A 25,699-nucleotide genomic window follows, 5' to 3' on the forward strand; every position below is an offset into this window, starting at 1 on the left:
TAGGCTATCAATCGGTGAGATTCGCAGATTTGTAAATCTTTGGAATGTGAGATGAAAAAGGGAACAGGAGGCAGAACAAATCATTTGCTTTACTCTTAGCCCAGAAAACCTACATTTAAAGCATGCAGTTTGTGCAGAAACATAACTTCAAATGTGATTTTATATTCAGGGTGCCCTCCAAACATAATCGTTCCATTGATTTGCTTATTTCTGGATGCATGTAAATCTGAGTAACGCTCATTTGCACAATTTTATTGGCTCTAAAGGGAATGACTCACTTTGCTGTTTAAATACCTGCTACCTATTAATTGCTCTTCTGAGGCCTTTGAACATCTTACATTACCATACATTTACTTATAATCAGTACACTGTTGTTTTCCCCGCTCTGGCTAGACAGAGAAGAAAGACTAAAGAAAATGATAATAAATAATTTTCCAAAGAAAAGGAACTCAGGGTGCTCTAGTTTTAACCAGGGTGTCTGTTCATCAAGTATTTAGGGGCTACAAGGGACCCAACCATGTATGTATTATTTATTCTACATTGTCTCAATGGATTTTCAAATATTAAGATAATGTATAAATGTTCTTAACTATTTTCCCTTTTGTTTCCTTCTACAAACTTCATTATCCATTTTGTTCTCTTTCCTTAATATCCATTGTTTCATGGTTAATTTTTTCCATGAATACTTCTTGCTTTTAAATGATTCTGTGTTGTGATTGTAGCATCTAGTTTCCTGAATCACTTAGGTTCTTTGATGAGAGAGTAGAGCCACATTTGTCAAGTAGCACAAAAATAGGAGGTAAATCAAATGACCTTAACAGGGGTGAGCATTTGGGAGGGATTGAGTTCCTGCTGACTGAGTCTGATTAATCTCATCCAATTATACAACCAAATATGAAAGAAACATGCATAGACTGTAGCAAGTGAGAACCAACTGGGAGAAGGAAAGCTGACTTTTCTAATGATCCTGGTGTCACCAGGCTCCACACAGAAAACAGTGGCATGTGCAATTGGGTAATTTGAAGCTAGTTTAATGAAGCAACTGTTGGCCAAGGTTTGGGCAGGTATCACCTGCCATGAGGGAGCAATTATAAGCATCTGGAGACATATAGGGAGGGCTGTCAGGCAAGATCTCTGATCTTCAGATCTGTGGCCCATGTCTACCTCACACGGTAGAAGTTGGATGAATCTGTAACTTGACTCTTTGCCCTCTCTGCTTGCACTCTCCTGCTGATGCTTCCCAATGGGTGGAACAGGACTGGAAACCAGGCCAGCCAGCCTCCATGGGCTCAAGGCAGAGTAGAAAAGAGTGAGATTGGAGCTGGTGGGACAGCGGGAAAGGAACCCATCAAAACATGAGAGAATGGTGCCTTTTGTGTGGACCTTTACAATATGGGTTATTTTTGGTCTTGCATTTTACTGGATTTAGAGCATAGATCTTACCTCATTCGTCTTTTTTTCCTCCCCACAGTGTTTGGCATATTGCTCTGCACAGAAGATGATAACCGGTAAATTTTTTGTTGAGTGAGGGTTTATAAACTTGTGGAGCAAGAAAGGACCTACTTCCTCTTTGCACATCAAGATACTGAGGCCCAGATGGTACTGCAGCCTTTTCAAGTTCATTTAGTGGCAGATCCCAGACAAAAACCTAGTTTGGCATTACCTTTTCCCATACCTGATTCCTAAAGTTAATGGGATTCCTTTTTCTGAAGAATCCATTCCCCCAGGTGTTACACAATATTTTTAGTCATTTCAACAAATATTTAGTGTCTCCTGTGTCCAGGTACTCTTTTAGATGCTGAGGACTCAGCAGCGAACAAAGCAGACCAAAAGAATCCCTGACCTGATAGAGCTTACATTCTAGGCAGGGTGGACAGACAATAAATGCATGAATTAAAAATATAGATAGCATGCCAGATGGTGCTAAGTGCTATGGAGAAAACTAAAACAAGGAAGGGGATGAGCATCAGGGAAAGCCTCCCGAGAAGGTGGTATTTGAATAAAAAAGCTGGGGGTGGGGGGAGATGAGCTCTGTAGATATTGAATACTCAGGCAAAAACTAAGGCCTGGATGCAGGAGGACGCTTGGGATGTCCGAGCAAGAGCAAGGAGGCCTGCATGGCTGGAGCAGAAGGGTTAGGGGGAGGAAAGTCAAAGGATATGAGGTCAGAGAGAGAGAGAGGGAGGTCACAGTTGGTGGAGGCTGATTAGTCCCTTTGGAGGCCGTTGGACTTTGCTTCTGCTCAGAGATAGAAAGACCCTGGGGGTGGCAGTGAGGGTAATGAGGGTGGCCAGAGGAGTGACACGACCTCACTTAGGTTGCAACAATGTGAAGGAAGGACTATCAAGGGGTGAGTGCAAGAGCAGAGAGATCAGTTAAGGGACCATTGCAAGAACCCCAAAACATAAATAACTTTGATGCTGTCTCTAAATATAAAAAATAATTTATGGAGGTGCAAAAAAAAAAAGGAAGTAATTTGTGCTTATTATTATTTTTTTATTTATTTATTTTTACATGGGCAGGCACCGGGAAGCGAACCCGGGTCCTCTGGCATTGCAGGCAAGCATTCTTGCCTGCTGAGCCACTGGGGCCTGCCCTATGCTTATTCTTGTAAGAGGATTTCAGACAATACAAAAAACAGAAAAATAAAAATGAAAATTATCACTCATCTCAGTATCCAGAGATAACCACTGTTTATTCTGGTGTAAAATCATCCAGGAGTGTTTTTTCCTCAATGATGAGATCATAGTATGTCTACTTTTTCTGTGTAACAAAATAGTATAGACACCTTTGAAATAAGTAAGTATGTCTCTCTATCCTTAATGTTAATAACCAAGGTATTTTCCACTATAAACTTTACCACATTTATTTACCTAATTCCTTAGGTAATTAATTAGGTAATTGATTACCTAAGGAATTACCTAAGGTGGTTGGACATACAGGTTGTTTCACTATTATGCACAAAGCTCATGATCGAGCCCTTATTTATCTATCTTTGGCTTGTCCGAGTTCACATTTACCCTTTTGACATCTCTGTGCAGCAGACTGAGTCAGGGACTTCATGTCTCCCTTATGTTTATCGATGGATAATGTGCACAGCCCATTGGTAATATGAACGAACATGGAAACCCAAGTCTCTTGCCTGCTAATCTGCTATTCTAACCATTAGCACCTGCTGCTATAGAAAATTTCCACACTAAAGCATGATAATCATATATACCTTTTGAATAAAATTATTTTTCTTTCAAAAGAAAAAAAATCAACTGTAAGGATGAGACCACCTATCTTGTGAGCTCAGGTTTCATGTTGGGATTTTTGGTGATTCCAGCTTCTCATCCCTCTGACTTGCAGAGCCCCAGGCCTGCCCTAGAGCACAGGTTAGTGCTACAGCTGAACCCCAACCCTAGCTTCCTCCTTATTTTAAAATGTCACTGAACCTCCATTCTGGCCCACTGGAAGGCTTCTCCCATCACTGGTCTGGACTTTGTGGTCACAGAGGGGTCCCAAAGGTCAACAGTGATCCCCAGATGCACAAGCAGTAGGGAATGAGGCACAGCTGTGCCTCAGGAGGAAGTAGGAAGAGTCACCAGCAGATGGTGCTAGTTCACAGACTTCCAGCCCTTTAGAGTCAGCTTGGAGTCCATTGAAGTGGCCGAGTTGAGGGTAAAATAAAGATGCTGCACTTTGTTGCCTCAGACTTCTTTCATGGTTAACTAGTGCCACCCACAATGGGAAAGGGCACCTAATTTTAGGTTTTGCATTCAGAGGAAAAGTTTCCAAGCAAAAATTGACATTTCTTCAGTGGCCTGAGGTCTTTAAAACATCTTAACTTTTAGTCAGCACTAGTTCCTCATTCTAAAAAAAAAAAATGAAAGTATGAGGTGGCATATTGAAAATTAGAAGAGTAAGAAAGGACACTACAAAGTTAACCTAAGTTTTTAAGTCAGCTCTTTTTGTACTCTTTTGCTTCGGACATCAACATTGTAATGAAATTAATCTGAAAAATTTCTTGGTGGTGCTCAAGAAAGTAAAGAATCTAGTCTCTGAGTCTGCCGTGGTTATTTCACGTGTTCAGACCTTCCCCTACCAATTCATTTTATGTATTTAATGACTCATATTCCAGGAAATTTCTGGGTGTTGAGGTTTTAGCAGTAAATAAGATAAACAATATCCTTGCCCTCACAGTTTCCATGAGGGAGAATCAGTCTCCGTCAGTAAGCAAATAATAAAATAAGAATTTGTTACATATAATATATTGCCTGTGATAAGTGTTAAGAGGAAAAATAAAGGGGTTAAGAGGGCAGAGAGGCAGAGAGGTAAGAGCTGCGGTTTGGGATAGGCAGACTAGGAAGACTTCTCTTCAAAAGAGGAATTAGAGAGGAGTACTTCCGCAGAGAGAGCAGCAAGTGCAAATATCCTGGGGCAAGAGCAGGAATAGCAAGGAGGCTCATGCAGCAAAACATGGTAAGAGGAGAGAAGAATGGTAGGAAATGAGGCCAGAAAAGCACCCAGGGGCCCGGGACTAGTGGCCAGACCATGTTGAACCTTACAGATCCTGGTGAGGGCTTTGGATTTTATTCAAAGTTAGAGGCAAAGACTTTGGAATAGTTTGAACTTTGGAAAGACATGGCCTGACCTTTATTTTAATCAGGATCACTGTGACTACAGTGTGAAAATCACCAGAGAGAAAGGAAGCCCAGTAGGGAGCCAGTTTTCTATTATCTCAAGAACAGAGGATATAGAAAGCAAGTGTAGAGTGTCAAACCAGAATCACAGAATTTTAGAACTAGCAGGTAGTTTAAGGACCTAACCAAACTTCCACAATTTTCAGGTAAGGAAATTGAAACACCACCAGATTCTGACTTGTTCTAGTCACAGAATTAGTTCTTAGGAGCGTTAGATTAGTAAGACTCTCTGGGCACTCTTTGCTCTCCTCTCTGTTGCAGAGACCCCACTTGCCTGGATGTGTGACTAGTCTCTCCATGATGAGGGAAGTGCCACCTCTTGCCTTCTCACCCTTAAGTCTCCACCCATCTCCTGCTGGCTTGGGGCTATTCATTAGAGCAATGTGACGTTGCTTCCATGAACCCAGTGGATACTTCCCACATTCGTATCATGGGATGCTTCTTTAGTTGCAATGCTCTACTTCTTTTAGTCAGAGCACTTGGACTCCTGCTTCTTTCTTGTGCTTCCAGGAACACTTCCTGACCATGAACATGGTTGTGCCCTGCTGCACAGCTCCCTAATCATATCAGTGAAGATTCTGTGGTTAGATGGTTAATCTGAAGATGTTCTGTGCAGTTGGATAGTGACCAATAGGGACCTGGTTGTAAATCATCCTGTTGCAGTGTACTCCTGCAGGATCTTTAGACTTCCTCTATACATTTCTTAAAGGCTAACTGGAATACCCAGCATTATTTTGGTCATCACAGGGCAGTAGCTCTTTACTGGGGCTGCTTCTGACCAGGGAACACTTGGCATGGTCTGATAACATTTTTAGTTGTTACAACTTGGGGAATGAGTGCGACTGACATCTAGGAGGTAGAGGACAGGGATGCTGCTAAGCATCTTACAATGCACGAGACAATCCCCACAGCAGAATTCTTCTGTCCAAAATGTCAATAGTGCCAAGGTTGAAAAACCCTACTACAGGACAAAGCTAAAATTAGAAAACTTAACCCCAACTCAAAAAAAATAAAAAATAGCAATCAGGCTGGAAAAAATAACTGATGTTCAAGAAACAGCTAAACTGAAGTATTTTTCAATATTCTGGGGGCTGCAACCCACTGTAAGAAAATATGATTTACACTGCAGCCCAGTATACTCAAAAATAGAGAGGAGTGGTTAGTTTTGTTGGTTAGGTTGCTAGGAGGTGGGTTGGCAAGGTTTCACAGTAGAGGCAGCATTGGATATGGTTGTTAAAATTTGAATGAGATTTTCCAAAATGGATAGAGGAGTGGGAGCAGGAGAATCCAGGTAGAAGGTTTTCTGGGCTGAATGTTGAGGAAGCGCTTAGAGAATATGCACAGGTATTGTTCAAAGATTAATGGGCCTGGTAATACAGAAACAGAAAGTCAAAACCCATCCTGCACCCCATTGTTGAGCTAAAGTAAAACCATCTTTCATAGCATATTGCTCTCCTGTTACTCCTTGCTTCTACAGAATAAAGTTCACATTACTTAGTTTGACATTCAAAATCTTCTGCCGTCTAGCCTCAGCCAACCTGTCCTGCTTAATTGCCCCCAGCTTCGCTCCAGTAGATGGTATACCAGATATCCCAACTTACCCAGAAGTGTTTGTGTGCACTTCTACCTCATCTTTCCCTGCTCAGTAAACTCCACTGCAGACGTTTTTCCATTAGAAAACAACTTGTGGTGAGCCCCCCAAATAATTTCATTTGTAATTCAGACAGGGAATGCTCAGAATTAGCATTTCATGATTTTCTCTCTGATGGAGAAAGGTTTTCTGATACTTTCACGCTTGGAAACCCCGGACTTCACCCCTGACTCCTCCATCTCTGTCAGGGTTTAATCAATATGCCAATACCTATTTGAAAATGAGAATAGATTACTCTTGCTCTTGTTTGTTTTGAAAAGGTTTCTTGGGCACAGCTTAATCTCTCTCCAGAGAGAGTCTGGCTTGCTCCTATCTGAGACTCTATGGGGTTTTCAATTAAATATTGGACAGGATTGTGGGTGAGAATAAGTTCTTAAGCCAGGCTTCCTTCTCTTGTGCTAAGGATGGCTCTACATCCATGATGATATATACCAAGTATGGGTTGTTTTCATCACTGCAAGCCACTGATGGGACATTCCCTACTTTAGTTATCTCTGTTATTCCCTGCCCACAATGTGGCAAATCTCCTAGAGCCATGCATGCTTTTGGAATGAGTTTGCTCAAGACATTTTTTTCAAGTCTTCTTAGTCGTTTATATTTTGCCCATGTGCAAAACTGATTTGGAACAGTTTACATATACACACACTCACACACCTTAATTAGAAAGAAATATAAGATGATCAGACAGAAAGTAGAGGTAGGAAGCGCAACTGTATCAAAACTAGAAGTGAAACAATCACTTAAATCCTGGGTGTCACTGAACTCCAAGCTTCTTATTAACAAAGACAAAATAAATAAATAAATGTGCTATACAACTTTTAAGGTCTGCCCAAAGCATGCAAATCGGTTTTCAGTGGAAATAATTTTTTCCAGATACAGTTATAAGAAAAATGTAACAAATGAATCATGTATAAAGAACATTGAAAAATATAATGAACAGTCTTTTTATGTAGATGACAAAATACACTTTGTGTGGCCGGATTTTTACCGCTTTATTAAAAATTAAGGGTGTCAATTTGAATTGTAGTCAAGTAATGGCATTTCTGCAGTAATGATCAAGCTTGACAAAAGAAAAACCCTTCGAAAATCACGAACATAAATGATGAATACATTCCTTAGAATTATTCAGCAAATTCCTCCTACATATTTCAGAGACCAACACCTAATAGACATTTTGCTATTGGATACCACAGGTTTTCATTTAAACCACATTTCAAAGTGATATTTCAAAAGTATTTAATTCTTTTTGAGTCAGACCCTTTCTCTGAAGGTAATAGAACTTCCCTTGCCTTCCAAATTCCTCAATGGTAAGCCAGGTCTGATCTCCATAAATCACCTCCTCAAATATATATTTCAAAGTTAAGTATTTCTTCACCTGCCTAACTTCTTGCCTACACAGAAATCACAAACTTGACTCCTAAAGGGTTTTTTTTCTTGTTTGTACTGCAAAAATGTTGCCAGTTTATGTCTAGGTGTAGGTTTCTTAATTTTAGCCAAAACATTAACCCTTTCAATCTATGTAGCATTTTTTCCAGCTCAGACAAGTTTTATTTTAATGCTATTATTAGCAAAATAACAGTGAACTACCCATGATGCCTTACGTTGGTCTTATTCCCTATGTCCACATCTGCATCTATCATTTTCTCTTATTTTTTACCTCTTTGACAATTTTCCACGTACTTTGAGAATTTCTTATGTTAACCCTTCCCCCCATCACTGATTTGAAGTTTCTAAAGCGTCAATTTTGTTCCTTATCATCCTAGGTGTTTTAGTTTCTTTGGCTGCTGAAGCAAATACCATGCAATGGTTTGGCTTAAACAATGGGGATTTATTAGCTCACAGTTTTGAAGTTAGGAAGGTGTCATCAAGGCAATGTTTTCTTTCTGAAGATTGGCATTCTCGGGCTGGCTGCCAGTGACCCTTGGTCCTGATCACATTTGGCACATGGCAAAGCACATGGCAGGCTCTTCTTGACTCCCTCTTCTCTCCCAGGTTCTGCTGATTTCAGATTCTGGCTGCTCCCTCTGTGGTTTTTGCTAGGTGTCTGACTTCCATCCTGCTTATAAAAGACTTCGGTAATAGGATTAAGACCCATCCTGATTGGGTTGGGTCACACTTTAACTGAAGTAACCTCATCAGAATGCCCTAGTTACAATGGGTTCACACTCACAGAGCTGGATTAAGTTTAAGAACCTGTTTTTCTGGGGTGCATAGCTCCAAACCACCACAGATATGAGTTTTCATTCTTTTAATAAAATACAGACTTTGTTACATTGCTTTCTTTCGTTCTTTTTTTTTTTACATTGCTTTCTTTTTATTATGAACTATTTGAAGCATAGCAAAAAACATCATGAACACCTATGTATTCATAACCCAGCTTTGCCAAATCGTAGGAGTTGCATTATTTTCTTCAAATCTGTTTTGTTAAAGAAATAACACACCCGCTGTGTGCCTTTTCCCTACGCCATAGCCTTTCCTCCTGAAAGGTGTTTTGGCGTTTGATGTTTGTTATTCACCTCCACATGTTAACCCTTTGATGACTATGTATATATTTATTTATGAACAATATATGGTATTGTTTTGAATGTTTTTACATTTCATGTAAATGCCATTAGGTGACAAGTATCCTTTAGCAACTAATTCTTCTCCACATTTTGTTTGAAGTTTATGCATATGAAGTTGTATACTTATAGCTTACTCAGTTTTACTGCTCTGTTGTGTTCCAGCATACAAATATACCATAGATTATTCATCAGTTATTTTGTTGTTATCATTTGTATTATTCCAGCTTTTTTGCCACTGCAAACAAAGTTGCAATGAGTAATCTGACATATATCTCTTTGTGTGTGTGTACAAAGGCTTCTCTTGAGAATGTGCTTAAAAGTGGAGCTGCTGAGTTGTAGTGTATGCATACCTTCTGCCATCTACCTATTAAAAAATTGTCTTTCAAAGTATTTGAAGATATCTCCACTCCCACTGGCTGTGTATTAACAGCTATTCTTGCCCTATATCCTTGTCAATACTTGGAATTATCAGATTTAAAAACTTTTGATCAAACTGATGGACATAAAATGACATATTGTTATTCTTTTGATTTGTATTTTCCCAATTCCAGAAAGTTTAAGCACTGTTTTCTAAGTTTATAGTCATCATATGAGTTGATTGCTTGTATCTTAAATATTTTATTTATTTATTTATTTATTTAAAGGGCAACTTATTTTTTAATTTGCTTGGGTAGCCCCCGGTAATCGAACCCAGGTCTTTGGCATGACAGATGAGAACTCTGCTTGCTAAGCCTCCATGGCCTGCCTTTTATTTTTAAATTAATTAATTTATTTATGCGTTTACTTTTAAGACTAATCTTTAGTCAATAATATGGGTTACAAATGTCTTCTCCTACTCTGTGGTTTATCGTCCCACTTCAGTTATATCTATGGTTGAATTAAAGTGTTTTAATTCAATGTAGTTATATATATTAATTCTTCCTTTATAGTTTATGTTTTCTGTGATTTAAAAAAGTGCTTCCTTTTTCCAGCTTCATTAAGCAGTATCTTATATTTTGTTAAATTTCCAGCTCCATTAAGCAATATCTTATATTTTATTCTAAAAATTTAAAAACATTGCTTTTCATATTTAGCATCTTCATCCACCTGTTCTTTACATTTAGGTATGGAAAAATAAAGATCTAATTTAATTTTTTTCCCATCTAGATAACCAGTTATCCCAGTACCAATGGTTGAATTGTCCATCCTTTCCCCTGTTGATTTGTAATGACATCTTTCTGATAGAACAGATACATTTGTGGATCTATTTCTGAGTTCTCTTTTCTATCTCATTATTCCATTTCTTCATCCTTGCATCAGTACTGCACTGTTTTAATTTCTACCACTTTATAAAGTCATGATATCTGGTAGGAAATTCTACTCCACCCTGTTCGTCTTCAAAATTTTCTTGTCATTTCTTAACCCTTTGCTGTTTAATAAAAATTTTTGAATTAGCTTGTCCATTCCTTGAAAAACCCTGTTGGGATTTTTTTAATTAAAATTATACTGAATTTATAACTTAATTTCAGAAGAGTTTACATCTTTATGATATAGAGCCATCCAGTTCATGAACATGTTGTATCTGTTCCTTTTATTTGGCTCTTCAAAGTCTTGTAGTGAAGTTTTAGCATTTCCTCTGTAAAGGTCATTCAGAGATTTTGACAGGTTTATTCCCAAGTCCCTTATATTTTGAAATCTGTTGAAAAGTTTCTTTAAATTTGCGATGTGTTCTTTTTTTGTTATATTTTTATTTTTAGTTTGATACTGATTCTGTGATATTTCTTATAATTTGCTTTGTACATAATCAATCTTTAAAATAAATATCCTGAGCATTTTTTCCATGCTTTTTTAAGCAAATGTGCATTCTCTTATTTTGATGTGCAGGATTCTATGTATGTCCATTTGATCAAGCATTTTAATATTGTTGTTCAAATAGTTGATTTCCTTAATCATTTTTGTCAACTGGAGCTATCAATTACAGGCTAAAATATTAAAATTTCCCACTATATCTCCTTGCAATTCTCTCAATTTTTTTTCTGAACATATATGTACAGTTGTATTATTAGGTGCAACCAGTTTAGGATTGTTTTATATTCCTGATGATTTCTTTAATTGTTATTTAGTAACTATCTTTATCATTAATTATGCTTCTCCCTAAAGTCTACGTAGTCTGATAATAATATACACTAGCTTCCTTTTTGCTATTACCTGCCTAGAATATGTATTAAATTCTTTTACTTTGGACCTTCCATGTGTAACGTAAGTTCTAAGCATTTTTTGTAAACAGCATGCAACTCAACTTTTAAAAATCCAATCCAACAAGCTCTGTTTTTAAATGGCAAATTTATTTAAGTTCATGACATTTACAGTAATTATAATTATTAATGTTTGTATTTATTTCTACCATCTCATTTTGTGCTATTTACTCTACTTTTTCCATGGCAGGCAGTATGTTTTTGCTCCTTTCCTATTTCCTATAGACTTGATTATATTTTCTTAGTTCCCTTTTCCCCTCTACTGTGATGAAGTTATATTTTTGCTTACTAGCCTTAAATTGTTAACTGTCAAACTTTTTATATTGTAAAATTAATCAACACCCATTACCCTTCTCCCAAATAATAAAAAGACTTTAGCAGCTTTAATCCTCCTCAGCTCCTCGTCTTAAGTGTTACTTTTCAGTTATTTTAGTTCCACCTTATTTAGTAGACCCAAGCTTAGACATTAGCTTGGTTGCTTTTTGTTTTTTACAATAATGTAAAAATTTAACTGCAGTTGAATCCAACTACCTTTTGCACTATACTTTTCCATCCTCTTGAATTATACTTTTCAGTAATTCCTAAAACTTCTGTTAGGGATAAACACTTATTCTCAGGCTTTGTCTGACCATGTCTTTGTTTCACTCTCATTGTTGAAAGGTTATTTAACTGAATAGAGAATTTTGTATTGAAAATTATTTCCTCCCAGCATTCGGTCTCAAAGGAGAGAGGAGGGATGGGAAGGTGGCCGGGCCTCCGGTTTGAACCATGTGCAGGTAGAATACCTAGAAGAAAGCCAAACCACTGTGGGTGCCCCCGCGTGAAGCACAGGTCCACAAAAACATGGGCGCCCAGTGAAACTGCCACTCACGTAGTTGCGTCAGTCACACTTCACGGTAGGTGTAGGTGTACGTGCCTCCCTCCTCGCTGACCTGTGGGCCCCTGACAAACTGTGCCCCCCTCTTTCTCATCTCGCCCTCCCTTTTCTAGCTTCTGGTTCCCACAGGCAAGGTGAACCAAACCCTCTCTTGTACTGGGCTGGTTGGAAACCATACATTCATATCAGTTTTGCCTTTAGTTACCCATTTCTTCATCATCCGTCTTTCACTCTAAAGGACATACAACATGTCCCACCACCCCCAACCATGGAAAACTCCCTTGACTCCACAACTACTCCATCAACCAAGCCCTTTCTCTGCCTTCCTGCAAACTGGAGGGTTGCGTTGTCTAAAATCCCTGTTCCCACTTTTCTTACCTCCTACTTCCTCTTCAACCCACTCCAGTCCTGCTTCTACCTCTGCTACTCATGTGAAAAGCACCAATGACCTCCAAGTTCCAAACACTAAATCATTCCATGAACATAACCTATGCCATTAAATTTCTTAAAAAAAAAAAAAGTTTCATGGTTATGAAAATTTTTTATATACAACCTGAACATTTTCTTAGAATAAATTCCTAATGGTAGAATTACAGGATCAAATAACTAAACACTTACAATATACTGTCAAATTATCCCATATGAGGATTGAATAAATAAGAATATATAACAGCCTACACACACTATACACACATATATATATATGGGGAAAGAAAGGGTTCACTTTTTAAGCTATATCCTTCGATACTATTGGCAATAGTTCTCTGCCATTAATTATTAGATGACAATTGCTACCAAATGCTCAGTGAATATAACTCTTAGTCTACTAGATGCTTAGAACAGCTTCCAGGTAAAAATTGAAACCTTCCAACAAACATTTATTTTGCATTTACCATGTGTAGAGCACCCTGCAAGAAGATTCAGCTCTTATAGAGAATATTCAGTCATTCATTCACTCATTTATCTAACAAATAACATATTGAGTGCCTGCTGTATACATATCACTGAATTCTCAATGTCAGGCACCATTTCAGTTGTTTAAAAATGTTTTGTCTGTTTACAATTTACCTTACCTACCCCACCTCCAGTCCTGATGTGCTGCCACATAATGTTGTCAGTAAATTATTATTCATTATTCTCTGAAGTTATAAAAATTTCAAGCCTGAAATTTCTAGCTCACCATGATGAAAACATGGCCTTCGGTTTTCCTGCTGCGTTCACAGCTGCATCATGCATTGTGCTTTTACCCACGTGTCTCCTCCAGCAGCAGGTAGCAGAGAAGCTGGTGCATAACACTTTGGTTTCTGACCATCTGCTTAACTATCTACAGCCTCATCATCTTTAGCAGGGGAGGATCTGAGTAAGAAGAAACGGTGGCTTTTGCTTAGTTGACTGGTTTTTGTTCTTCAAAAGGCGGTGCCTACAGGGGCTAGGCAGAGTTGGTGCTTCCTCTGTGCCAGTGCATGCACAAAGATAAAGGAGGCAGAGAAACTTTGAGGTGATGTCCTTAGGAATCACCGAGTTCCTGGGTGCTCTTCTTGGGCAATGGTCAAATATGATTTTCATGCATCATGATGAACAGAAAAGAAGAAAGGTATCTGCTAATGGCAGGTACTTAGAGCTACTCTCTCTCAATAACCCCACCCTCACCTCCACAGAAACATAGTACTGGATTAGACTAATGTGGATTGGAAGGAAAATATACAGGCAGATGATTTGGGTGAAGGGGAGGAGCAGTGGAGGCCAGAGAGGTTAGGTGACTTGCCCAAGACCATATGGGCATTTGTGTGCCTCTCACAATTGTTTGGATTCCATGACAAGGGGTATTTCCAAAATACCATGCTGATGCATTAGAGAAACTCACTATTTATAGAAAATCTGTGACACCTTTATAGAAACAAACATCAAAGTTTTTTAAAAGTAAAAATCTTCCTTTCATTTATTAATAGAAATTTATACTTTGTTCATGAGTTTTTCTTATAGTGGAATAACCTCTGAACTCGTTTTGCATTCAGAAAGTGGTTTACTGTGCTGGTCATAATAAATGTCCCCTTTATAATATTCTCTTTTTCTAATTAACAAAGTGCCAAGTAGGAAGAGATAAGTCATACACTTTAATTTTCCCAGTCACAGGCTACTGGGAGAATTCTTATCAATGGCTTGGACTTTACATTCTGCGATCACTTTGAAATAGCATTGGTAAAAGCTTCTAGTGAACCATGAATCTGTGATCTGAGGCAGGGGCCCGTCAGGAAACAAGAGAAGCAAACTATAGTTCTAGGTCTTTTCGTGTCGTAAGGTGCCTGGCCCTCTCTGTTCTCATTTCTTTCCTATCACAATGGGAATGACTATTAGCCTGGGTTATAGTGAGAGACAGGGAGTTTGGGGTGCTGTAAAGAGTGTTGGAGTGCAGCCTTAGGAATCCAGAATTCTACGTCAGTCCTACCACCAATGAGCTGTCTCTCTTGGCAAGTCACATGGACACTCTGAGCCTCAGTGAACAACTCTGTGATATGGACTGGTTGCACAAGCTTGAGCTCTGGGGTCTTTCTACAAAAGTCAAAAGTTCTTTGACTCTAAGTCCTTGTAATTCTGTATTCCTTTCCTCACCCTCATTCTCCACACTTCATTTCTCCAAAGTGAGAATTAACCTAAAGGAAATGTGTTATATAAAGTGGCCAAATAGAAGCAATGTTTACCAAAGCCAAAGAATAATATGTGCCTTATTTTACTTGTCAAAAAGGAACAGAGAATCTGGGATCATTTCCACTTTCACAGTGATATCATTTCATAGCTATGGCAATGTGTTTGCCGTCTTTCTGCAAAAAAGGCTGCTGGAATTTTGATAGGGATTGCACCAAATCTACAGTTTGCTTTGGGTAGTATTGACATCTTAACAATATTAAGTCCACCAATACCGGATATCTTGCCATTTATTTAGGCCTTTGTTAATTTTTTAACAAAGAAGTTTTTTTTCAGAAAGGATATCATAAGATGAAAACATATTGTTCTGGTTTGCTAGCTGCTGGAATACAACACACCAGAGACAGATTGGCTTTTAATAAAAGGGGATTTATTTTGTTAGTTCTTCAGAGGAAAGGCAGCTAACTGTCCACTGAGGTTCTTTCTTATGTGGGAAGGCACAGGATGGTCTCTGCCGGCCTTCTCTCCAGGCCCCTGGGTTCCAACAACTTTCCCCGGGGTGACTTCTTTCTGCATCTCCAAAGGCCTGGGCTGAGCTGCAAGTGCTGAGATGAGGAATGCTGAGCCTCTTAGGCTGTGCTACATTGCGCGCTCTCATTTAAGTACCAGTCAATTGAGTCAAACGTTATTCATTGCAGTAGACACGCCTCCTAGCTGACTGCAGATGTAATCAGCAATAGATGAGGTTCACGTACCATTGGCTCATGTCCGCAGCAACAAAACTAGGTGCCTTCACCTGGCCAAGTTGACAAATGAATCTAACTACCACACACATATATATATTATATATATATTATATAATATGTATATTATATACATAATCTTGACTTTGGTGAGAATTTGTGCAGGAATGGTAAGGATGTGTACAGGCCGAGGGAAGACATTCTGGAGGTAGGGAAAAACCTATTCTAGATGGAAGCCGTTTCCCTTCATGTGTGTTTTATAGCTTTCTTTCATTACTGTATGGATTCTTTCCTCTGAAATCCAACAATTTGACATATATGAGAGAGCTGGATATAGACATAGGGAGAGAGAAGGGACAGAGAAGAGAAAGAGACAAAGGGAAAGAGGGAATGAGATAGAAAGATACAGAGATGAAGCAAGACAAGAGAGGAAGGAGCTATCTTTCAAGGGCCTTCTGGCTTTTTTGTGTGAAGACATCTGGCACACAGCTGGGCTGCCTAGATGCAGGTGGTTTAAGAAAACATGCATCTAAGTATAATTCTGGCATCAACATGCTTGAAATTTCAGCTGACAGGTGGGCTATTTTAAATAGAACTGTGGAGATGGGTGTGGAGGTGGTGAAAACACATCTCCCCTTCAGCACCCCACCTCCACTAAGATGTGCCTGAACACCTAAGGACAGCTCATTCTACCCTGTTTCTGGATCACCCACTAACCATGTTTCCCTCTTCTAGATGCAAGAGATTTCTGGTCAGCAGCGTGCCCACTGAGACTGCTTCCCAAACAGCCTCTTCTGCTATTTCCCTCCATATGCTATTTTGCTTAAAGAAGAAAGAGGTTGCTATTGTAAGAGAGGAGTTTGGCTTAGCTTATTCTGAAAGCAAAAAGTCTTTAAGTGCAGATTATGTCTTTAATGCTCATTTTCTTTTCTTTTCAGCAGTGGTCCAAATGTTGGATGCTTAATGATTAGTCGGCATCAGGAACCTACAAAAGTCAGTTTCCACTGAAGAATTGTTGTTACTGTCCTGATGGCTGATGCCCTGGTGTGTCCAGTTTAGAGAAGGCAGCTAGTCCCTGCTCCTGTCCAAATGCCTTGGAAAGACATAGGGCACTATGGAGTAGCGCTTTGAAAGGCTGCCTCCTGCTGGTGGAGGGCTACCTGTGCCAAACCTAAATCAGCGCTGTTGAGGATTAGTAGGTTTTGTGCAGGACAAGTGAATAAAAATGCTAATCTGCCCGTTCCCCAAAGGATAATGCCCTGTGTTGTTATCTAAAGAGACATTTTTCTCAATTCACCTTCCAGTTCTGAAAAAATACATTGTCCTACTGGGATGGATGGAAATGATTGGCCTCCAAGATACCTTATGGTTGTGAGAGTATTTGCCATATTAAAATGTCTCTTCCCTGTTTTAAAGAACCTTTAATAAAATATTTCATGTATCAAAGGTACATATATATAAATGAAATAATATGAACACTTACATGTACTGGGCACCTTTCTTAAGATCAAGAATGTTATGGATACATTGAATAGGTCCCTTTATCACATCTCATTGAGATCCCTCTTCTAACCCTCCCTAGGTATTTTTGTGATTGTCATTGCCCTACCTTTCTTAATAGTTTAAATAACACGTATATGTATCCATAAGTAATATGTTAAGTTTTTCTTACTGATGACTTTTATACAAGTGGTATCAGACTGGATGTGTCCTTTTGCAACTAGCATTTTTGGCATGACACCATGTGAGAGTAATCCATATTGATGAATTAAATGCTCATTCATTCATTTCCCTGCTATAAAGTACACCATTCCATGAATGTACTATAATTCACTTATTCATTCTTTTGTTGAGGAATCTTTGGGGCATTATTTGCTATACAAATATATATATATATATATATATATATATATATATATATAGAGAGAGAGAGAGAGAGAGAGAACATTTGGGTGTTTTGACTATTATCTATACTATAGTATTATAGTATTATTCTGCTGATGAAATGCATGGGTTTTGCACATGTCTCCTGCACGTTGGAGAAGTGCAAGACTTTCTTCAGGTTTTATATCTTGGAGTTGGATGTCTGGATTAACAAATATGAATATTTTCCACTATATTAAATGTTTCTGAGTGGTTTGCAAAGATGTTGTGCTGGCTTACATGTCTAAGAGCAGTATGTGAGCTCCCATTGATCTCATTCTTGGTAATATTTTTCATTGCCTGACTTTCACAATTTTTCCAGTCTTATCAAGATAAAATAGCAACTCTTTGTGGTTTTAAATGGCATTTCTATGGACTGATATTAGATGTTTTACATAGTTTTGGCCATTTATGCTTTCTCTCCTGTGTTTAATTCCTTGGATGTTGCCAGTGTATCTTGATCCATTCAGGGCAGCTCTGTATATGGCTGAACGAGGGTAGAAAATGGAGCAAGGGTATATATTGACAGGTGTGCTGCTTCTCTTTACAAAGGCACTGAAGAAGCAGGAAGTGGCCGCTATGGACCCCGCTATATCACAGACATGGGAGTCAGTGACGATGAAGATGGATTTGAAGATGACTTAGATTTGGATATTTCTTTTGAGGAGGTAACAAAAATATTGCTCTTTGAGCAAAATTAAAAGTGTGTTTTTCTTTTCTTGACAAACAAGGCAGTTTAGTCAATGGACCATGAACATTTTACTTGAAACTTGAATGGACTCATTTGCTTTTAACATTTATTTATTTCTCTGAATATTAGGCTCCATGTGATCATAAATTAGCAGAAACTAAATACTAACCATGCTGATGTTCTGTAGACAGATGCTGCCTGCTGGCTTCACAATATGCCTTGAACATATTTAGATTTCTCATCAAGTAAAATTTTATAAAGGCAGGTGTTACAAGGAAATGAATAATTCCTTGAAAAAGGACTGCATCTTTATAATATTTTACAGCAATAAATACAATATCAGTTTTACTACTGATTTTCTGAGTAATATAGAGCAAAGTACTTAAGACCCTTACACTTGTTCTCTATCCATAAATCGGGGTCAGTAACATCTGCAAAACCTAAAACCCAGCATTTTTATAAATATCAAAAGTGATCATACATTCCAGTATTGGGCATCACCCCAAAATAGGGCCGTCTCATTACTATGTTCAGTGTTAATGCTCAACTTTTTTCCCTTTCTGATGTTAGGTTAAACCACTTTCTGCTGTCAAAGAAGAGAATAAAAATTTTTTGGTGGAAACACAGATGACCCCACTATCCAACGCAAAGACCATTTCTAGGCTTGCCTCTCCTACTTCAGCATCTCTTCCTAGGATGACAGTGGCTCCCCAAGCCACTTCAATAGAGGAGAAAGAGAAGAGTGGCGTGGTTATGATGCCACGGCTAGTTGACATGTCATGTGATGAAACCATCTGCCCTGCTGACAGCTTTTGTGTTAATGACTACACCTGGCGGGGCTCGCGGTGCCACTGTGTCCTGGGCAAAGGTGGAGAGAGCTGCTCTGAAGGTAGGCCCCCTGGGAAGGAAGGACATGCTGGTGGATTGGCCCCAGTTGGAGCCAGAAGGCAGCTTTGCAGGCCGAACATTGCTCCTTGTAGCCCCTTTCCTAAGATAAGTCCCTTCTTTCATGTATTGGTCATTCAGTTAGCTGTGCCTAGCCAATTGTGAGGTGACTTGCATTGCTTCTAATTAGGTAGCAGCCATATTTTTGCATGTGACAAACTTTTAGGACTTCTGGAGCAATTATTAAATTATCTTGACAGTACCTTGGGAGGTGAACTTTACTGTTAGTATATCGCTACAGAAAAAAGCAAATGAAACATCTGCTTGAGGATTAAAATCATAATGATTAGGCCAACTTATATGATATAAATGCGCAGGTGGAAAGAGAGGGCTAGTGGTCTCAAAGCCACTGATTTCCTTTCAGGGAAACAAGCACCAATCTCTAAAAGTCCAGTTTCTTCCTAAAAATTTCAGAAACTCAAAATCTTCAAGAATGAAACAAGCCACTAGAAAAAGTATTGGAAGAAAATAGCAAACCAGGTTTAACAGATTGCCAGGGGTTTTCACCCCATGATATCCGGGAACTGTGTAAGTTGAGTTTTGCTTGTGAAGAAATGAGGAAACAGCATTCTGTTGTGTCTATGTGTATGTTTTTTTCTTTTCAGATATTGATATACAGTATCCTCAGTTCTTTGGCCATTCCTATGTAACCTTTGAACCTCTGAAGAACTCCTATCAGGCATTTCAAATTTCTCTTGAATTTAGGGTAAGAAGCATTAGTTGTCTGATAGGTAATTATTGGACCCATTAACCCAGCATGATGCTACATCAAAAGGAAGGGAGAGAGAAAGCAGGAAGGGTGATCAAAAGTAAATATGTCACAGAGCCTGCCCCCATCTTCTCATTTCCCTGCCATTCTTCACACTCTGTTTGTCCTGCTCCCATTTGTTTATTGAAAATGAGGTGGGTCTGGGTCCCAGGGGATTCAGTGGGTCCATGCACTTGTCCTTTTGTAAATGTGGCTGCAGAGAAGAATGCAGTAGTTCTATATGTATAAGTGTCTCCAGATGGTGCTTTATGGAAGAGGAGATGCTCACTGTTGGTTTGTATTAACAGGCAGAGGCAGAGGATGGCTTGCTGCTCTATTGTGGGGAGAATGAACACGGGCGGGGTGACTTCATGTCCCTGGCAATCATCCGACGCTCACTCCAGTTCAGGTAAGTCCTGTCCAAAGCCACGGACTTTTTATCCTATCTTCCATTAGATTACGTTTTTATAATGTGAATACAGTATATGCAGGATGCATTCATGTAGATCAAGGAGCAGTATGTATAAAGTGAGTATGGACCAGTTCACTCAATACTGGAATAATCGCTAGGTGATGTTTGAACTTAAGCTTTGGATGGAACCTTGCTTTCATTCATTCAACAGTTAATGCTTCTCAATCACCCAAGTGTGCCAGGCCGTGCTCTGGATGCTGGGGATGTAGCACTGAGACAAAGCAGTAGAAGCCCCTTCTTTCCTGTGATGACGAGAGGGCTCTTCTCCTAGGTCCCTTATGGCAAATGTGGCAGGTAACCAGGAGGAGAGCAGAGAGGAGCTTTTACAGCTTTCTAAGGGCTCACAGAGGCTCAAATCACACCCTGGTCTCCCCTCACTGGTAGGGTGAAATGTTTGGCTTCTCTCCTTTGCCCTGATCATTTCTCCCCAGTATAATTTTGGACACTATCTTTAGGTGTGGTTTTCTGGGGTGCAGAGTTTTGTGGCAGTCTGAGTGTTTTAGTCACCCTTCTGGCAGTGCTCAGGGCACCCGTTGAGAATGGCCTAAAAAGGTCAGCTTCATCCTTCTCTCCACAGTACGCTGGTTAAGATCTTCATGGCTCTGTCACCTGCTGCCTGTCCTTCAGCAAATTACTTTACCTCTCCAAGGCTATGTTTCCTTATAAGGTTACTGTGAGGATTAAATGAATTAATACACAAAAATACTTAAAGCAGTGCATGGCCCATAGCAAGCTCTTAATAAGCACCAACTATTATTATTATTATTTCAGCACAAAATGTCCTGTTGGTTAAATTGGAGAAGACTGTAGACCATACCACTTAGGCTATAGAATGGGCCCCTAGTCTTTGCTAAATGCTTTAATCCATGCAAGTTTTGTCTTAACCTCTATTTGTTGGTAGCAACTCTCCAGCTCTCTAATTCCTACTGAGTGATTCTGATATGCCCCTCTAGGAGACTAGTACTGCCTCACCCCACTCCATTAGGACCACGAGACACAGTGGGTCATGGAGAGTGGGCTGCAAATAATGAGAGACCTAAGAAGTGCAATGCTGGCCACAATTCCTTCCTTCCTAGCAATCTCAGGATCCATGGGGAAGCAGCAGAGTGGCTGTTGGGAAGTTGATAAAAAATGGGTTGAAATTCTACATGTCAGGCCCAGTAAGCAGTGGACATCCCTGGGTTATAAGGCTGTTGGAAAAAAACAAGGGTATTGCAACCACTTAAGAATGCTCCTTGCTCTGCCCAGCATGGGCCCCTGAGCTGGAACCTCCCATAGAAACTGCACACTGCATTTGGCCACAGATGGCAGTGCTGGCCACCTTGCCAAAATGAGTGCAACAACTTGGTTTTCAACATTTTATTAATATCACTGGAGAAATTCCCCAGAGAAATCCCTGGCAGTCAAGGGACTCATGTTCTAATTTGCTGCACCTTGAATCCACTTGTAGCATCTGGCATTTCTGAAAAGGAGAGAGAGGGCCTTTTACCATTGTTTTCTAAGCTGCAGAGAAAGTCAGAGTAAAGAAATGCTACACTTATGGGCAGATTAAAAATAACTAGACTGAGATCTCCTTCTTCTGTGTATAGATTTAAACAGCTCTGTTATTAATAAGTGTAATGGAACAGATTGGCCTTGAAAGCAGCCATTTCCCTGAAAGTGAATTAGTTGACCAAAGATTCTTCCTTTCCTTTTCCTCCCCCACAGGTTTAATTGTGGAACTGGGGTTGCCATCATCACAAGCAATACCAAAATCAAACTAGGGGGCTGGCACATTGTTACTCTCTATAGAGATGGGCTAAAAGGACTTCTGCAGCTGAACAATGGTACCCCAGTGACGGGCCAGTCACAGGTGAGTGCCAGAAGCCTGTGCCCTGTCCACACCACCTAGCATCTACTAGAAGCATCCAAGAGGGTCCCACTGCAGAGAGCTGGGGCAGAGTGGGCAGGGTTCAAGCTCTGGACAGGCTTGGTAGGGCCCTGATTGTCATGGCAAACCCAGACAACTAAGCTTTGATCAGCTTCTGCTAGTTGTGCCACTTGATATGGGCTTTCAAGCCACACATCCATCCCACATGCAATGAGGGCAAGAATTGAATTTGCAAGCATCATCCTGTATGTGCACAGGTACATGCAGTAGGTCTTGTGGCTTAAGACATGTTCTCTTTCTATAAAGGCATCAAAGCCGGGGGTGGAGGGAGGCCCAGATTAGAAGACTATAACCCATTATTAGTGTCAAACATAAAGTTTGCTTTTAAAGCAAGGTGGTGGTAGTCCTGTGGCTTTAGAAAATAGTCTGAAAACTTAAGGAATAATTCATTCATCTACCTTTGGGGGGGGTCTATAATTGTAGGAAATGGTATAATAATTTAACTGTTGGGATACTTAGAAAATCACCCAGGTATTCATATATTTACCACGCTCTAGGCAATTTTAGGACTGTGCTTAGAATAAACAGTTTGGATTAGCAACTTGCCAAGGAACCCGAGCCTATAATTATAATCAGGCAGGTGTCTGTATTCTCTAAGGGAAAGTGTAGCATGAAAACCTTTGTGTGTATGTGTATGCTTCCTGCCTGTCTATGCCTTTCATTTCTCTTTGTTAAGACATATTATATAAAGGGCCAAGGCTTGCCTGTCCAAAAAATGAATAGAATAAAATCTCATTAATTTGGACTCCAATGGTTCAAAAGGAACAAAAATCCAAATACAGTGAATGTGAATCCAGGGAAAATGCTTATGTATATATTCTAGGGAAAGAAAAGGCAGGATAAATAAGCTACAGAGCTGCAGAAATTCCAGAACAATGGACCTAATATAATCAAATGAAGCTCAGTAGGAATAAAGAACCTTTGAAGTTGGGCCCAAAATACTAACTTGAAGATGGAATGTAGAAAGGAAATTTCTAGGCAAGATGGGAGACTAGGGAGCTCCAGGATCCACTCCTCCAGAAACAGCTAGTGGACAGGCAGAAACTGTCTCCAGAGCTCCTGGGCTCCAGCGGCCAGGGTAGCACTATATAGCATCTGAGGGAGAACAGGAGGAGGTGGGTGAGAAATTGTAATAAAGATTTGCAAGTAACTTGTTCTGCAGTGGCTCCTGGTGCCTTGGGTGCAGTCCCTAGATGTCTGCTGTGGACCAAAAGGAATGCAGGAGCATTTTTCCCCAACAATGAATAAGGGGTAGAAATGAGAGGTGGACATTGCCAACCACTGATCACAACTTTTGGCCAATGAATTTAGATCACTGGGTCTCACTCTGAACTGCTGTTTTAGCTTGCATGGACAGGGCTGCCATGGACACTGTTTTAACCCTGCCCCTGTCAGGGATAAAGGTGGAGGAGTTTTAAAGATGTAGGGCCTCCGTAGGGCCATAGGGAGCAGGTTGCTGAAGTGTACTATCTGCTGGGCAGGCCAGGTAAGTACAGCTTTGGGGAGCTGTCAAAAAGGTTTTTTGATGTCATTCCTGACCCTCTCCCCAAGGCTCTTTGGAATCAGTCTGCACCCCTGTTGTGGGTCCTGGCCCTGTTTTCTTTTCTTTTTTTTTTTGTTTTAATTAAAAAAAAATTGTTTAAACATAACAACATACAAACACAAACATTCTTACCATATGATCATTCCATTGTTGATATATAATCAATAATTCACAATATCATATAAAGCTGAATAGTCATCACCTTGATTGTTTCTTTGAACATTTGCATCAATTCAGAAAAAGAAATAAAAAGAAAAATGAAAAAAATCATACATACCATACCCCTTATCCTTCCCTCTCATTGACTGCTAGTATTTCCATCTACCCATTATATTCTAGCCTTTGTTTCCCCTATTTTTTTCTATACCACTTACCACTCCCTTTCATTGATCACTATCATTTCAATCTGCTATATTTATTTTAACATTTGTTCCCCTTATTATATTTATTTTTAATCCATATGTTTTATTCGTCTGTCCACACCATAGATAAAAGGAGCAGCAGACACAAGGTTTTCACAATCACACAGTCACATTGTGAAAGCTATATCATTATACAATCCTCTTCAAGAAACATGGCTACTGGAACACAGCTGTACCTTTTCAAGCACTCCCTCCAGCCTCTTCAATATACCTTAATTAAAAAGGTGATATCTGTATAACATGTAAGAATAACCCAGGATAACCTCTCAACTCTGTTTGAAATCTCTCAGCTATTGACACTTTAGTCTCATTTCTCTCTTCCCCCTTTTGGTCTAGAGGGTTTTCTCAATCCCTTGATGCTGGGTCCTAGCTCATTCTAGGATTTCCGTCCCACATTGCCAGGAAGGTTTACACCCCTGGGAGTCAGGCCCCACATAGAGAGGGGGAGGGCAGTGAATTTGCTTGTCGTGTTGGCTGAGAGAGGCCACATCTGAGCAACAAAAGAGGTTCTTTGGGGTGACTCTTAGACCTGGCTCTGTTTTTGCTTGGAAGTATTTTGTTGGGAAAGTAGTCTCTGGGGTGACCCTACTGCCAGAATTTGCCCTCCAGGCAAAAAGCAGCTAGAAGCAACAGAAGAAGATTAAAACAAAACAAAACAGATCAGGATACCCAGAGAAGGAATAGAGGAAAGAAAGCTTTCTCCTGGGAGTGAAACAATTGCACAAATGGTGCAAAATTAATTGTACCACATACCCAGGGCAAGAATCAGATGAAGAAGTAACTGAGAAAATCTGATCAGTTAAACACCACAATTCTAAAATAGAATTCTAGAATAAGTTGAACCAAGTGCCAAGGAACAGCTGTAAGACAAAGCCAATTAACAATAAAACCCCAGGCAGGAGAAGAAACTGACCTTCAGAGTAAGCTCTTCAAGATAATTTAGATGGCTAGATATCAGCAAAAGTTTCAACCCATACTTAGAAACAGGAAGATATGGCCCAGTCAAAGGAACAAATTAAAACTTCAGAGGAGACAGAAAACTTGTTGCAACTAATCAAATATGTTCAAACCAAACTCCTAAATCAATTCAAAGAGATGAAGGAAAATATGCCTGAAGAGATAAAGGATATTACGAAGACACTGCATAAGCATAAGGAAGAATTTGAAAGTATGAAAAGAAACATAAAAGAACTTATGGTAATTAATGCACAAAAGAAGAGATTAAAAATATGCTTGAGGTATACAATAGCAGATTTGAACAGGCAGAAGAGAGAATCAGTTAACTTGAAGACAGGATAATTGAAATCTTGCAGACAGAAGAGGAAATAGAAAAAAGAATGGAAAAAATTGAGCAGGGTCTTAGAGAATTGAATTACAGCATGATGTGCACAAACATATGTGTCCTAGTTGTCCCAGAAGTACAAGAGATAGGGGATGGGGAAGAAAGAATATTCAAGGAAATAATGGCCAAAAATTTCCCAACTCTTATGAAAGGCATAAATATACATGTCCAAGAATAGCAATGTACTCCAAACAGAAAAAATCCTAATAAAACTACTCCAAGACTAATCAGAATGTCATATGCCAAAGATAAAGGCAATCCTAAAAGCAGCAAGGGAAAAGAAATT

General features: G+C 39.4%; 1 protein-coding gene across 3 annotated transcripts in view; it reads left to right on the plus strand.

Moving 5' to 3' along the window:
• Positions 1-25,699, plus strand: part of EGFLAM (EGF like, fibronectin type III and laminin G domains) — a 206,647-nt gene that overhangs the window by 123,016 nt on the left and 57,932 nt on the right. For all 3 annotated transcript variants that reach the window (XM_077117011.1, XM_077117012.1, XM_077117014.1), the window contains 5 exons: positions 17,873-17,988; positions 18,582-18,900; positions 19,562-19,662; positions 20,013-20,113; positions 21,884-22,028. In XM_077117011.1, coding sequence (XP_076973126.1) covers positions 17,873-17,988; positions 18,582-18,900; positions 19,562-19,662; positions 20,013-20,113; positions 21,884-22,028 — 782 coding nt within the window. The remainder of the gene's footprint in view (positions 1-17,872; positions 17,989-18,581; positions 18,901-19,561; positions 19,663-20,012; positions 20,114-21,883; positions 22,029-25,699) is intronic.

The sequence above is a fragment of the Tamandua tetradactyla genome, chromosome 9 (genome assembly GCF_023851605.1).
Source record: "Tamandua tetradactyla isolate mTamTet1 chromosome 9, mTamTet1.pri, whole genome shotgun sequence".
In the NCBI taxonomy this organism is placed as follows: domain Eukaryota; kingdom Metazoa; phylum Chordata; class Mammalia; order Pilosa; family Myrmecophagidae; genus Tamandua; species Tamandua tetradactyla.